Below are 17,151 nucleotides of genomic sequence, written 5' to 3' on the forward strand. Positions count from 1 at the left end.
TTGAGCCAATCAGCGCTGCACTGAGATTTCTTTGGACCAATCAACGCTCCTTCACCTGATCACGGTCAATCAGCTGGGCTGTTTTTCCCGGAGCTTCTCTCACTCAGGCGAGCAACTTGGGCTCTGAGGAGACTGTTTGAGCAGGAAATTGACTTTAAGGAATGAAAAAAAAAGTTAACGAGATATTATGATTAGCTGTAAGGATGTAGCGGTTAATCCCGAACCTGACGCTGATCAAGCTGACTTTTAATTCATCGCGAGTGCGGTCCGGAAGTTTTAATATCGTTAGTAACCCTGGTTTAAACTAAAGTAACATTATGGTATGGGACAAAGGCAGGTTTTATCACCGAACGCGTCTATGAAAGGTAAAGTCACGTCTGTGTATCGACTGGACGTGGATTCGGTTCTGAAGAAGGAAGTTGAATCCGGCCAAGGAGATGCCCTTTCCTCAGCAAGGTAAAAAAAAAACCAAAAAACTTTTCCAATTATAGCTGTAAACGCATAAAACTGTATCACATGAAGACGCGTTAACGTGTCACTAAAACGGACCTGATTTTTAACGTGTTTTTACTCTAAAACATCACATTTTTAACATGTAAAAATGTGTTTCGCGTCTGACATTATGGAGTTAGCAACTTGGCTAACTGCTCTCTCTCTCTCTCTCCAGCAGCTCGCGCGCTGTAGCGGTTATTATAGCGTTCTCCTCGCGCGCGCGAGCCTGTTATGCACGTCATCACTCCTCGGTTTCTTTCTGAAGTTAAACACTTTTAATTTAATTTAATTTCACACAAACTCATAAAAATTAAAGAGCTGAGCTTCGTGTGAGAGAGAGAGAGAGAGGGTGTCAGTCCTGTCCAGTGAAATGCGTCAGCGTGTTACGTAACATGAGCTTCAGAAATATTAACATGTACACAGAAGGATAAAGTTAACTTGGAGTGAGTTGGTTAACATTTTTATTTTATCTTTTTTCTCCAGTTGAAGTTTGCTAGCTTTGTGTGTGTGTGTCTGACTCGCATTTCGAAAGGAAAAGTGGAGGGAGAAAAATCAACCAAGTTCCTGACTTGGGACTGAAGCAGTAGAGCAAACAAATCATCGCGATATTTGACGCGATTTTCCCTGATATCTGTGTTCTGGATTCTGATTGGTCGTAAGGTGTTGATTTTGATTTGATTGATTTTTCTTTAATTGCGCTGTTACCGTCTCTCTTGTAAAAGGTCATTTCGCAGTGGTGAACTTTAAAAATGTGAGTTTGGTTTTTTTAAATTTACTTTTTTTAAATGGGTGCAGATGTTTAACATTCCTGGGAGTCTTCAAGTGTTGGGATTTCAGTTTTGTGGCTTCTTCAGGACTCGAAGTGTTGTGTCTCAGGTTTATTTAATGCCTGTTTTTGGTCTTGTGCTGCGTTCATGTGCTATGGGAAGATGATATTTTCCAGTTGGGAAGTGGTATTTACCAGTGTGTTGTGTTCACATGCTTTTGTTGTTGTTGACAAATTAAAGATGGTGGACCAGATTCAAGTTAGCAATAGTTAGTTAGCTATCGTTAGCAATAGCGTCTGCTCTGGATAGGTAAAAACAAACCATAACACATTTTTAAAGGAAACGGATTTCTAACGTATTATATTACACTTGTTAATGACGCAACATTGCATAGACACAAACTACCCACTAGTACTAGTAAAAAAAAAAAAACCTTTAGTAGCGTACAATGCTTAACATTCAAGTGTCTTGTACCGCTCGCCGCCATGTTGAAAAGGTTAAAGTTCATCTCATCTCGGCAACTCGTGTATCAAAATTTTCTACGAGTTGCCCAGTGGAAAATACCAGAAGAGGGGGCGTTCATGTGTGCTTTCCATGTCGGCGTTTGGTATTTACCATAATTCCCATAGCACATGAACGCAGCATACGTTTAAAAAATGCCGTCAGTTCTTCTTTAGAACTAGGTGGCACGGTGGTTAGCACCGTGTTCTCCCCGTGTCTGCGTGGGTTTCCCCCACAATCCAAAGACATGCAGTTAGGTTGATGTGGTGCCCTTGACCCCTGACTGCTCCCCGGGTGCTCTGGTGTGGCTGCCCACTGCTCTGTGTGTGTGCATGTGTTCATTGCTTCAGACGGGTTAAATGCAGAGGATGAATTTCGCTGTGCTTGAAGTGTGCATGTGACGAATAATCAAGGTTTCTTCTTTAAACTTAACATGCTATTCAATTACGTTTTCAGTTTTAGTAACCTTATATCGTGACTCATATTGGCAACTAATTGCAATTAAAGGTTATACTTATCGGCCTATTTGGTTTTTAGCCATGTTGAATTTAGTTAGTTTGGTTCACAGCAGGTGTCGCTTATCCACACGATCTTCACGAGACTTGTGATACTTCGAAACGTGAAGTGTTAGCACCACCATTTTGAAAACTAATTTCCAAATGAAATATTGCACAAAAACGAGTTAAATGACAATTACTGCCTGTTTTTTTTTTTTCCAAACTTTCCTGATTGCTATTAAAACAAACACAACTTCCAGTTTGATTACATCAGCATTCGAAAGAGGGCGCATGTCTTTTGACAACGTTGGCAGATGATGGTCACTTTGATTTCCGCTGTACGTTTTACTTCCGTCCTACGATGTCTCACACAGATCTCAACGAATTTTGTTTACGGCCATTGCTTTGACATATGGACTGATGTATTACAGAGCATATTTCAAACACTCATAACTTGCTATAGCAGTGACAAAATAGCAATCAAACATGCATTCTGATATTTAATAAAATGAGAATTGATAAATTTGCTTTCAGTTCTCCTTTAACAAGATGGAGACTCTGCTTGGAGACAGTCTGTTTATTGCTGTTAAGAGCAGGAATTAACTTGTTTCACAGATGCTAAATGTAACAGTAAAGTATTTTTTAAAAAAAAGTATTAAAGTATCAATAAAGGTTCTAGTTGTTGGCCGGTTGTTTGAACTACAGCAGTGGTTCTGAAACTGGGGACACTCGGTGAGTGGGGCGTGTGGTCACAGACTGCTCAGTGGCAAATGCAAGGGGCTGGTTTACAGTTGCTCCAACAAATAACGAACGTCTTCAGTCCAGTCAATGAAGAGTTATTTAAAATTTCAGCAAAGAACTTTTATAGACATGCCTCAAGTACATAAGAGATCAGACATCGGAAACACACCACTGTGCAATCAAGTCAAGCTCGTACTACTGCAGCTTTCATATCCATACTTGCAGCTAAAAAAAAAATGCAGACGCTCTTCCAGTCTGTGCTTCAACAGGCAGTTCAGATCATAAATTACATTAAGTTGCGTCCATTGAACTCGCGGTTGTTCGGGGTTCTCTGTCAGGAAATGGGTTCTGGGCATGAACAGCTGCTCTTGCACAGGTTTGCTGGCTTTCCAGAGGGAGTGTGTTACAGCGCTTGTATGAGCTGCGAGAAGAGGTGAAGTTGTTTTTGACCGAAAGCAATGCGGAACTGGCCAAGCACCTCCATGATTCCCTGTGGCTAGCTTCCTTGTCGTATTTGGTCAACATATTTGACAGACTGAATAGTTTGAATCTGTCTTTGCAAGGCTGAGATTACATTGTGTTGGTCCTTGCTGACAGTGTGGATGCGTTCATCCAAGAACTTGTCCTCTGGCATGACTGCATAATTGTCGAAAATTATGGCATGTTCTCTAGCCTTGCAGACTTCATCACTGAAGCACACAGCGGTGATTTTCTCCTCTATTTTTCAATGAGCTGCAGATCACCTGTCTGGGCTTAAGCAGCAGTTAGTTTCTTATTTCAAGGAGGACTACCAGTCATTTTCATGGGTTCGGGACCCATTTGTTTACACCGCAAATGATTTGTTACTGCAAATGCAAGAGCAGCTTATTGAGCTGAAGAGTGACTGCAGGCTGAAGCATCTTTTTAGCACCTGTTCTCTTCCATCCCCCCCAAAAGCTTCGTGAGGCTACCTTAAAAATTCTCCTACCTTTTGTCAGCATATTTGTGCGATAGGGCAAAATTGAACATTTTCAGTCTCTGACTGTTGTCTAATGTTGTAATACACAAAAAAAGCCCAATAATAAGTAATAGCTTAGCTTATCTATCTTTTTTTCGGGGGGGCAGATCACAAATGTCTGAGAACCCCTGAACTGTCACTAATGTTATTAGTGATGCTGTATTGTCGTATCCACACCTTGACAAATTAAGATATGCTGCAGTGTTTGTGAAGAAATGGAGATGTACGAGAGCAGCTAAAGATGCTGATGCATTTCTCTTGATGTTAAAATATTGATCATGCTGTTAAACTTGTTCATCGTGCTGAAAGGTGACTAACTTCCTGTATCACAGCTCTGACTCACTGCTATCTCTTGGTGTCTATCACCTCTGCCCATATTAGGACTTCTGCTTATCAGCACCTGCCTCCTCATTGGTTCCTTACAGAGGACTTGCTCAACTGTTCTCCACCCCTCATCACGCTCACTCGCTCTTCCCTCTCCCCAGCTACTCCTGCTCTCACGTGAGCTTCTGAGTCGTGTCTATCTTCCTCTTTTCTCACACCGATTGTTTTTGGTGCTGTAGTGAAACCTTGTACCAGTTCCTTCCATCATGTTCTGGACTATTTCATTCTATGATTCCAAAAGATTAATATAATAAATTAAGAACATATTCAAGACAGGACAATGATGTCCATCCAAATGTAGTTTGTTTGACTCACTTTTATCTTTGGATAAAATGCTAAGTGGGCATGTAAATTTCACTTAAAAAAAAAAAAGTAACTGTGGGTTCAGATGTTGGTGTGATGGATGCATCTGATGACTTGAATCAGATAAATTTTTCCACTCAGAATGTGACGATTATACTCAGCAGGTGAGGCACGCAAAGCTAAAAATATCTGAGGTTTAGACCTGAACAGTGGAGATGTTGGTTGAGATGTAGATGGTGCGTAAGCAGAAAATTGAAGAAAAAAATCTGATGTGACTGATCTGTCTCACATGAAGTCACCATGTGAGCGTCTGATCTTATCTTGAAGTTCCGTAATAGTCCTTGGGTGAAGATCTGACTCATGTCCCCCACCCTGTATTCACACCCTTGTGCTGTTAAACTAGTGGTTCTGATTGGTGATGTCAGGAAGTGTTTAACATTTATGGAAGGAGTCTCCAGTGTCAGTTTTGACCTCTTCAGGACTTTATTTTATTTTTTTAAAGGAAAAGGCAACTTTTGTACAAAATCACCACAAATAGATAGATAAATATGTAAAGTAATCGATCATGGAATTTATAGAGAAAGAACAGACCGCATAACAGTATCTTTTAACTTTTAATAATATGGGCTTGCGCTGAGCTCAGCGAAGATGCGTTCCGCCATATTGATCTACTGCGTGATGTCATGCGGCCCACCACTGAAAAGAACTCTTCAGTGCTTCATGGTAATAAGGTAAAAAACCAGCACAATCGCTTCTTCAAAGTTTCACCAAATGGTTTTATTTATGCAACTTGAAGCTCATAATACTGTATAACTTTGGTCGAGTAAAAACACGGAGCAAAAACATGGCTGAATCCTGAATGACTCCTATTTGGATTTGTCCTACCAAGCCTACTGCACATGCGTGAAGCGGCTCGGCTCGGTTTTCCCTTTCGGGCGCTCTCGTTTTCTGTTAGAATTTGGTAAAGAAAAAAAAAATATATTATTTACCGGCTTACCGGGTCCATGAACATAAATCTGACAGCTGACAAGGTCGGGATATAAACGAATCGAATACAAGCCACCCGCCGGGACTCCTGTTTTCATGGGCCCAGTGACGTCACAGATCAGAGGGAGGCGCATTAACGAAAGATTCTGATTGGTTTATAGTTGCCCACAATCTCAAAATGGCTGGCTCCTCCAACTTCGACTCCTCTGTGTCAATTCATGATTTCAAAGTTAAAAATATTTTTTCATGTTCGATATATAATGGAAATAATTAACGGAATTGATTACGTATGTTTTTCTCCTATTACACACCTGGTTTTGTACAAAAGTTGCCTTTTCCTTTAAATAAATAGATGCTATAACAAGTGAGAACCTGGCTCATAGGCATTAAATGTAACTATAAATGAATAAAAAGTTCTTGTGATGGTTTAAGATTTGTAATGTCAAAGTGCTCTTCTGTAAGAGGAGTAACACCTCCAGACATGCTGTTCTAGGAAAATAATCAACAGCACCAAGGTGATGGTAATGCTGCTTCATGACACCACTTTATCACTGATTAATTTACTGTAACGTCACAACGCGCACAGGGTTTATTCATTCTATAGCCAGCATGCAGGAATGTTTCCCTGAGCAGTGAAAAGGCCGGTGTGTGATCGTAGTAAAGGCTATTTCCTGTTGTGTAAAGAAAAAGGAAACAGTGTCTATAGCTGTGAACATTGCGATGTTTTAAGTTAAACCCAGAGCCCAGTCTGTATACTGAGAAGAGCGAGAATATTCCGGTATGTCCGGACACTGTAGTTGTTCACTTGTCTGACTCTAAACATGGCTGTTTGTCTCTTCCTGCAGTAAGGACATGTCAAAGCAACTTGTTGATATCCATGAGCTCTGATTGCTTGAAGCTAATCAGTGGAATAAAGGGGCATGTGTTGGTGTGGATGATCAAGGTAGAAGCTGTTTCCTGTATTAGAGTAATTCCAGCGTTATGGACCTGACACTTGAACTCAAAATGGCAACAAATGACCCAGTGCATGTTTTATTGTCTCCCAGTATTTAAACAGGTGTTGCATATTTTAAGGCTGTACCATACTGGAGAAGTGATAGAACAAGAACAATTCCCATAGTACATCTAGGGCATGCCAGAAAATGCCAATAAAAGATGCGTTATGGATGTGACAGAAAAAGTATCACTTTTCTTGGGTGACTGTACATTTTTATCAAACTCTGTGAAATCGTAAACCTAATGTCGAAATGGAGAGATCCATTTGATAGAGGGGTCCAAGGTGAATATTAAAAAAATCTTTGTTTAAAATATTTTGTATTTCATGCAGAGTTTCGGAAGGAAAAGTCAGCGTTATGGATGTGACGAAATTCCGTTATGGATGTGACGCGTCTGAAATGGACATGGCATATGTTTAGAAAATCAGTAATATAACCACCATAACCCTTTGAAAAACTCTCTAAATATCAGCTAAAACTATCAAAGTTCTTAAATAATATTTAGGATGGCTATTGTTTTGCTGTTTTGTGGATTTTAGCATACATTTCTGTGGCTTGTGGCAATAATATAGAATTGTACATGATCAAAGTTGATTTTAGCTTGGGTTTTACATTATAAGAAAGAAAGACTGACAGTGACATATTAGGTTGGTTACAAATTGGTTCAACTTATTCACATCTGTAAAATACAGGCGTAGGTGATATCTCTGGGAGTGGTTTTGATGTATTACATGTTGCTTTATTTTTGCATGGTGAGGTTGACATTTACATGGAATTGCCCATAACACTGACCTGGTTGGAGATTGGTTTAATAAGAAAAATAATCAGATGTCAGTGTTGTGATGAGTTTTCTGTATGAAATTCACTCTGTGAGCTGCTCCTTCAGGATCTTAAATGTTCTTCATACTAGGGATGGCGAAAACTAAAAAAAATCTTGACCGACCACCGAGCCTCATTAGCCGGTTAAAGTCGGTTAACCTATGAGTTTAACGGATGCAAACGGCGCGCCTTTTGTCGGATGCCGCCTTTTTCACGGCTGAATCGTGTAGATCCGATTTTTTTTTTTGGGGGGGGGCGTTGGAGTGTCTGAATAATTTCAATGGCATTTGCTTATTTAATAATTTTAATACAGAATTTACTCTGATGAAATTATTCAGACACTCCAAACCCCCCCCCCCCCCCCCCAAAATCGGATCTGCACGATTCAGCTGTGAAAAAGGCGGCATCCATGCCTTTAGTTTGTGTGGAGAGATGTGATCTGCAATAACATGCATTGTTGGCTACAGACCGAAACATGCTTTCAGAATGCATTGGCCAAGGAAGGACTAAACTCGATGTGCCTTCTAATAATAATAAAAAAAAAAAACAATAGTAATTTGTAAGTTAAAAAGCCTGTCTCTACACTTTTCTCTCGCCGAGTGGCAGCTGTCTTCAACTGGGGTGGGAGGGCGGGGCATGACTGAATGGGTGTTTCTGATTTGTCAGCTGTCTTCAACTGGGGCAGGAGGGCGGGACATGACTGAATGGGTGTTTCTGATTTGTCAGCTGTCGTCCTTACACCGCATGGCACGCCCCAAGCATTTACAACACAGAATTCCAGGTTCTCCGCTCCAAAATCGGCAGCTTCAAAACAATTTTTTTTTTTTTTTTTTTAACCGACAACCAAAAAAAATTAACCGGTTGACGTTGATTCGGTCAACCACCGGTCAAACGGTCATCGGTTAACATCCCTACTTCATACACGAGCATGAAGAGCTGATCAGTTTAAGTGCATGAAGATGGGTTAATGACTGTCACGCCAAGTTTATGGATTCCCAGAGAAGAGAGATTTCTCACCACAATCTTTTGCTTCTGATGAAGCGCATCACATTTGTGACCTCAGCAAGAACTCAGCAGGTCACTGCGATGAATTTTCTTTCTCTGCTTGTTTACTTGTGTTGAACGACTACAAATAAGATGAACACCTGAGATGTGTCATGAAATTGGCTCATTCTCGGCTAATGAGCAGGAAGTAGAACCAGGTGGAAATGTTCAAAATGGTGCCATGCTTCATTCTCTTACAAAATCGGATGACCTTAAAAGTGGTCAGTGTCCAGCTCAGGACTGTGTAGTCATTGTATTGGAAGTCATGAGCTGAATCGGTGCAGCAGCATCTCACCCTGCTGGTTCTGTCGGGCTGCTGCTGTTTCTTGTGTTCACCGAGCGAGCGGTCTGCGTGCCACTCAATCCCCATCCTCTCGCCTGTTGCTATGGCGAACAGACCAGAGACCAAAATCTAATGGTGGAGATGTGATTTAACTCGCAGCCTGAGTTACATCCACACGCGCTTCAGAGTTTCAGGTTTATTGCTGCTGTAAAATGATTAGGGGGAGGTGTGGAGCCTTGTTCGTTAAGCTGAAGACTAACTTTCTGCTTAATTCACTTCAGTTTCACAGCTTTACTGGCACCCCAAACCTTTTGCATCGGTCATATTTTATGCGTTTTAATCTCAACTTCAGGTTTCTTCCTTTAACCTCAGTGCACAAGGGTTTAAATTAACTGTATGCTACTTCTGCAGGTTTCAGGGAACTTATTCATGTAATGTATGTATTAGGAACAATAATGGATCATTGATTTAAGTGTATGACTTTGCTTTTAAAAAAAAAAAAGGTTCATGTAGCTGAGGAAAAAAGTAAATGAGTTGATACTCCAGACATCCTGATCATCTTGAGACTTGTTTGCCCACATTCTCTCTGGTTTTATTAGGATTAAAAGTATTGGCACCCCATCATTTGGTTTTTCTCGTTACCCCTGGGGAACACCCTTGGTGCAAATTCAAAGAACAAAAATGCTCAGAAAAGTGATTTGCTGAAGGGGACAGGATGTAGAGCTGAGAGTCTTTGACTTGTTTATTGGGGGGCTGATAACCAAGAGCCCTGCTTTCTTATTTGCTTAAAGAAAAACAGGAGATGCTAATGGTTTCATTGTTTTCTTGGTGCATATCTCAGGGGGAGTGGCTATTTTACACCAACATGCACAAGTGTTTTTGTGGGTTTGTGTCCTGTCGTCCCCCGCCTGCTATAAATTTCTTGTTAATGTTATTGGAGCCACTGCACCATCAATTCATGTTGTAACAGGAAACATGACCAAGCCTCCTTTTCTTTTGTTTGAGTAGTGGATTTGGTCGAGTAGCTGAAATAAAGACAAAGCCGAGGGTTTCTGTGGTGTCTGTAGTGAAGTGCCGAGCGGCGCAGTCTGCGGTTGGAGCTGTGGAGGATGATGTCTTCCTGTGTGCAGCAGTATGATAGATGGAGGTTGAGCCACCCACACTACAACGAGAGCACCCTCGACCATACCCCCCCCCCCCCCCCCCCACACACACACACACACACACACAGAGTATACTGGTCACAGTGTAGACACCACGTGTTTACAAAGCCGTGCATGTACAAAAACAGACTTCTATCAGGCAGCATTTGCTATGCACCAACCAAGCTAGAGAGGAGATTTTTTAGATGGAGATGGATAATCAGCACTATGCTTATTGTTCCTCAATACTTCCTGTCAGCATGGTGGTGGTTAGTGTGGCATAAACGGAGGGGCGACTGAAACTAGAGTTTAATATAAATGAAATTAATTGGCATTGTGATGCACTGTAACAATGGGGTGTGGGGAATCATGTCTACATGTTTTATTCCTCTTGTACTACAGCAACCTGCTAACGTTTAAAATTTTAGTGATGCATCATGCTTCCCCCCCATGTAATCTTGTTGTTCATTCTATAACAAGTGCATTTGATACAAACTGAAGCTTACTGAAAACTCATCCCCTTTTGATGAGTCAGAATTCAATAGTGCTATGGTTTAACAAATTGTTAGCTGAGATGAACGAGTAAATGAAGACAAAAATATTTCTGAAATGCAGGCTGATGCAGGACGTTGTGTATATTTAACGAGTGCAGTCGAGTGTGTTCATGGCTTTTCTCTGTCTCTGTAGGTACGGTTTGGGCTGTGGGGTGAAGCGTAAACTGAGCGAGTGTGAGGACTCGGCGCTGGATCTCCCGTATCCCCAGCAGAGGCAGCTGGTGCTGGATCTGTGCCTGGACAAACTGCAGAGCTGCCAGCAACAGGCTGAGCCCAGCCTTCACCGTTCTGTGCTGCTGGCCAACACTCTGCGCCAAATCCAGCAGGAGATGAAGCTAGAGGGCAGCGACATTCTGCCTCCTGCTTCACCTTCTCCGTTTCCTCCACCCACGCCATGTCACATCCCTGATCTCCCACCTGTATCTGGAGACTCGTCACCACTTCTCTCTGGGCCCGTGTCATCCTCATCCCTGACACTTGGTGAGCACAGCGAGAGTAAACCACCGTCTCTGGCGCTCGTGGAAGAGGTGGATTCAAAGATGCCAGAGTCTCTATTCAGCACGTTCGAGATCACAAATTCCACCAGCTACCTGACGGACCTGACACTCGATGACATCTTTGAGGACATCGACACATCCATGTATGACTTGTCAGAAGTCTCAGTTCTGGCGTGTTCTGGCCCGAGAGACGATGGACCGAAGAGCCTGTCCAACCTGCAGCTCTGCCTGACTGACCTCAGTGACCTCGACCACCTCCTGGACATCCTGGTGCACTCGTGATCCTCACACACTGTCTCGAGCCATCCTGATGATCTTTACACTCATCAAAATTTCAATTTTTTTTAAAGCTTTTTATTCATGTGATTTTTAAATCTATTTTTATACAGAACTTTTATATTAAAATTTGAAACCCACAGTAGGATGCACAGTGCTCTTTTTCTATTTAAGCAAAGATATGAATATGCAGGGAACGAACATGACAAAGTATTACCACTGATGCTTATTTATAATGAAGTTTGTAAACAAAAAAATGAAATGGATTGATTTTTGAGAAACTTTTTTTTTTAAAGCTGATCCTGTGAGTATTTCTCCAACATTAGTGTATTTTATCAGTGATTTTATGATGGCTCGTGACATGCGCATGCACACACTCGCACTACCTCTCAAAAACCAAGAGCCATCTGCCCCGTCCTCCCAAAAAAAAAAAAAACAGTAACTCTCATGCATCACTCTTGGCCTTTTCTGAAGGATTTTTCTTAAGTCTTTCCTGCAGGATCGGAATTTGCTTTGTGTGTTTTTCTCTCTCTTCCCCCTGAAGTCAAACCCCATCATGAATTTTAGTGCCTACTCATGGAGGATGAAGACTAGCGGTGGTGGATGTGCACGGATTTTTGTCTTGTAATTTTTAGACTTCGCTATATTTATAAAAAAAATCCCACTTTTCTAAATAAGCCATGTTTTGTGCAAACATCTGCACAATCCACTCTGAACCCTTAAATTCAAAGATGACACTACAGAGAGCATTCTGGATGTCTGGGGAAACATTTCAGGCTCCTAAATCTCAGACTTTAAAACAAATGAAGCTGTTCGTGTGAAGTGTTTGTGGTTTTGTTTTCTCTCTTCTACAGGATGGTGTGATACAGAAACAAATCAGTCATGTTTTCAGTTGCAGGGCGAGTCATATTTGAAAAAAAAAAAGTACTGGATCTGAATTTTGGTTCCCCTTTGTACATGGTAGTAGCAGAACTTGAACAGGGATTTGTGGGTGGAGCTAGAACTAGTGCAGCTCATTCATAGGTTGGTTTCACTTGACCAAAGTTTGACACAGTTTTAAAGGAAGTTTGATTCATTTTTAATCCCAGTTGGTACTTTATTCACGCTAGATGCTCACTACATGGGGTATATACCATATGTAATAGTGTATTGTGTACAATGAAGTGCCAAAATATTTATATTCAGTAGAATAGTCTTACAAATTGTCTAGTGTTCCGTATAACATTGGAAATATCTCCCATATGGAAGATGGTTTGAGGGTGAACGGCACTTTTAATCACTTTCTACTTATCTTAAATGTTAAAGATTTGGAATTTTCACTTAAACATTTACACTGAAGCTGATTAGTCATATGACAAGGTGCTATTTCCACTCTGTGTACACATCTTGTGTCTTCAGTAGACTTTACCCTCAGCAGGATGGCAGCGTCTAATATTTTGTCTTTCAATGAATTCAGCGTTGTGTTGACAGGAGCTTGATATCATTGCAACAAACTTACTGTAGCTCAAAAGAACCTGATCTTTTCATGAATTTTGAGTGAGTCTCCACCTCTGTAGAATCCCCTCGTATTTGTACGGATGGGTTCCGGATTGAGTAGCTGCACTGTCCTGGGGAAAGGTGCTGTTGGAGAGGATGTGGGTGTGGTGTTTGATCCTGAGAGAGGAGGAGGTCAGGAGGAGAAGCTAAAGTCTGAACATTCACATGGTGTGTGTGCTCATGCCCTAAGCCTAAACCCCCAAAATGAGGTCCTAGGGCTTGTCTCAACCAATCAGTGTGGTCAGGGGGTGGTGCTTCATTTTAAACCCACCCTTCTGCTCAGGACTCGCATGCTGAAATCCAGTATCTTGTGTAATGTTCAGAATCTTGCCCTGCTTTTCTTTTTTCATATCTTTAAGTTTAGATTTAAAACTAAAACTTACTAGAACGCAGGAACAGATCCGGGTTAGTATTGAACACTCCCTCTTTTTAATAAGGCCTTCCCCTTCAACTCAGGCTCACAAACACTCCCTTCGCTTCTCATGGTCATGAGGCAGAAACCTGACCCCCACTCGAGTTTACACTCCTGTCAGCTAAACCACATAGATGTAGAATCGCCTGCTCGCTCAGAGAGCTGTGGCTCAGAGAGCTGTGGCTCACAAACTGTAGAGCTTTCAAGCTTCTTTTGTTGCCTCTTTATGCTTTTTTTTTTTTTCTTGGTTTGTTAAAGACCAAACAGTCAGTGATTAATTTATTGTTTTTATAGAAAGGTACAGGAGAGCAAATTGTCAACATTAGAATCATGGAAAAATGTAAAGAAAACATGCCACTATATGTCCGTTTCAAAGATTGTGAAAGCGTTCGACTGTGTGACCTACAACTGTCTGTGGAGTGATTTGATCCTAATGGGATTCCCTCACCACCTAATCCACCTACTACACATATTATACAATAATCAAGAAGCAAGGGTGAGGACGACATGTGGAGAAAGCGAGTGGTTTACCATCGGAACAGGTGTTAGGCAAGGTTGCATTGTATCCTCCCCTGACTGTGTAACATCTATGCTGAATACATCATGAGGAAAGCACTAGAGAGCTCAGAGGCAGGCATCACGATCGGAGGAAGAAGAATAAATAATTTGCGATTTGCAGATGACACCACGCTAATCTGTACCTCCAAAGATGGTCTTATGGAGCTTATAAAGAAAATCAAAAAAAGTTAGTGAAGAGAAAGACTAAGATCATGGTAATCGACCCAAACCGAGATGGCAGAACCGACATCAACTTAGGAGTTGTTTACCTGGGCTCAACTATTAACACCGAGGCAAAGTGTAAGCAGGAAGTAATCAGAAGGTTCGCCATTGCGAAGAATACAATTCAAAGCACATGTACCATCTGGCAGAGCCAAGCAATCAGTAACAACTTTAAAGCTCAAAGTTATCAGAGCAACCGCATTTGCTATTACCACCTACGGATGTGAATCATGCGCAATGACCAAGCAAATTGAGAAGGTAGATGCATTCAAGATGTGGGCATACAGGCACTTGCTTAGAACCTCATGGAGAGGGCATCGAACCAGTGTTTGGGTTCTAGAAACGTTGAACACCAAGATGATGCTCCGAGAACAAGTTGCGAAAAGAAAGATGGGGTTTTTCAGCCATGCCATCCGACACGACGGACTAGAGAAAGTCATCATCCAAGGAAAAGCACCTGGAAATGGATGAAGAGGCAGACCCTCACAAACATGGCAACATCACTAGGTGGACACAAAAAAGCCTGGCGGCAGCGTCAAAAATAGCAAAAGATCGCAGAGAGTGGTGTGCTTTCAAAAAGACCGCGGCAGCTCGTTTACGAGCCATCTGATACAGAGAGAGATTTTTGTTTAAGAGTGAATATTTCACCTTAATTTCCTTTTGGATGTAATGACTATGTTGTGTGTGTAAATATTTGACGAATAGAGTGTGAGATGTATAATGTATTTCTGTGAAATTCTTTAGTGTGTATTTTATTCAGGTCCTCGGACCAGGCGGTTAATCTGGCAGCTCGTTTTCACACTGAACTCATGAAACTGAAGTGAATAATGATGTAATGCTAAAAGCCTTACTGTTATGTCAACAGTGTGTTTGCGATTTACCGTTCTGTTCCAGATAACTTTTTTTGTTTTGAGTTTAAGCTCATATGGTTTTATTTATTTTTTACCGTGACATGAAGAGCAAGCTGCCTGTTATCTCTTGAACTCCTCAGTGTGTCCTCACACATCAAGTTAAACTACCTTGATGATGATTCAGTCACATTCTCGCTTCCTTTCAAGAGCATACTATTGGAGAATCTTCAATTCTTTAAATCATACTGGGTTTTTTTTTCTTTTTTTTAAAGCAACGACGCTGTGACTAGCTTTAAGCATTTGTATTTACAGCCTGGACATGTTTTTAATATGACTTTGAGTGAATTATCCTGATACAATTGTAAACTTCTGTCCTAAGTGCAATATAAACACACGGGTGGGTGGGTGGGTGTACTTGCTACATAGTGAGGACCGGAACATGTTTTTTAACCAACAGAGAGAGGACGTTTTTGGCTGGTCCTCACCTTTTTTTTTTTTTTTTTTGAGGGTTAAGACTTTAGGTTCGGAGCTGGGGAATGTATTATCGAGGAGTGTCCTCACAAAGACGGGAGTATAAGTGCGTGTGTGTTTGTGAGTGAGAAATACACTGAAATTTATACCAATGTGTTTTTACCTGATGGAATGACGACTGCATCGTGTCAGAGTCGTAGCTCTGTGTCCTGTAAATAACAGCGCAGCGTGTTCGCCATCACTCGTCTTCTATGCAATACTGCTGTAGCAGATCAGTGTGTAACAAATAAAAACATTGAACAAAATCATCTGTGGGTTTGTTTGTTTGTTTGTTTGTTTGTTTAACTCCCAAACCATACAATTATGTAATGGGTACAATTCAGAATTACTGACCCCATTCGTTAACTTTCTTTAAATGGATTGTGTCCAATTTTTGAAGTGGGCAGAAATCTAGCTTCCCACTCAAACTGTATAAACGACAGGACTCTTGTTGGTTTTTTTGACCAATTTCTACAGTGAGGATGGTGAAGGCATAAGAGAGCGAAATAAATCAAATGTTTCGGAAAAAAAAAAGAATTTTAAATCCAAACTAACAATAGAATGATGTGTCAGATGGAAAAAGCGATCAAGAATACTGTATTACTAAAATATATTTGGGTGCAAAAGAAACATTACAACTGATCTGAGTAGCTGGATTAGCTCAAAACCCAGTATTCCTGTTTAGAGGTAAATTGAATACCTGTAGGGGCGGCACTGTCGCCTCACAGCAAGAAGGTTCTGGGTTCAAGCCCAGTGGCCAGCCAGGGCCTTTCTGTGTGGAGTTGGCATGTTCTCCCCGTGTCTGTGTGGGTTTCCCCCACCGTCCAAAGACATGCAGGTTAGGATCATTGGTGGCTCTAAATTGACCGTAGGTGTGAATGGGAATGGTTGTGTGTCAACCCTGTGATGATCTGGTGACTTGTCCAGGGTGAACCCCGCCTCTCACCCATAGTCAGCTGGGATGGGATCCAGCGACCCTGCACAGGATAAGCAGCTGCAGATAATGGATGGATGAATATTTGTACTCGTACACATATATATATATAGTGCCACCTGCTGGATCTCCTATACACCTACAAATACACTATGCAGTCAGAAGTAGTAGTGTGGCGTCACCTTTATCAGTTTTGTTCAGTAATAAAACACTGTAGGGTGCCATACTAGAATTACTATTAGCTCCCAGAAATTAATTATGCGAGCTGGTCACTATCACGAAACAAACCCTGACAGGGTGATTATCAGACTATATCAGATACAGGAAATAGTGGTTTATTTTCCAATAATGACTGACTTGCTGAACATTACCCTGCTTATTGCATAATCTGACAGAAAATATTGACTTGAAAAGGATTTTATTACTTCCAATAATGACATGGTCCAGAGCAACAGTCTGTAACAGACCATATTACCCCATAAGTGACCAATCAGAATCAAGGATTCAACAAAGCTGTGTAATAACATTCTGTTCAGCATGTCCTGAGGTGTTTGATTCCTCTTATATCACAATGATTTGTCAACAATTACATTTTCTTAAAAAAATTAATATTTTTTTAAAAATCAGCACGACATACTTTTTAATCCATTTCTCGTTACATTCAGGCTTGTAGTACTCGAGTCCAGGACTCGTGACTCGACTTGGTCTTGGACTTGTGCATTAACTGCATTCGGACTCGTAAATTGGAGATGAAAACTAATTTTTCTTTATTTTTTGTAACATGCCATAATAATTTGGCATAAGATATTTATATCTACATTAATTTTTGTACTAATTTCGTGCAAGAGT

The 17,151-nt window shown here is 41.1% G+C and overlaps 1 protein-coding gene across 1 annotated transcript; it reads left to right on the top strand.

The window, feature by feature from the left end:
* The first annotated feature begins 86 nt into the window (after positions 1 to 86).
* On the top strand, positions 87 to 15,250 carry si:dkey-177p2.6 (uncharacterized protein LOC568712 homolog). Its single transcript, XM_060916281.1, has 2 exons — positions 87 to 456; positions 10,640 to 15,250. Exons 1-2 carry the CDS (start codon positions 323 to 325, stop codon positions 11,283 to 11,285), a joined length of 780 nt encoding a protein of 259 aa, XP_060772264.1. The 5' UTR covers positions 87 to 322; the 3' UTR covers positions 11,286 to 15,250.
* Positions 15,251 to 17,151: the final 1,901 nt, after the last annotated feature.

This window comes from Neoarius graeffei, chromosome 3 (assembly GCF_027579695.1).
Source record: "Neoarius graeffei isolate fNeoGra1 chromosome 3, fNeoGra1.pri, whole genome shotgun sequence".
Lineage (NCBI taxonomy): Eukaryota > Metazoa > Chordata > Actinopteri > Siluriformes > Ariidae > Neoarius > Neoarius graeffei.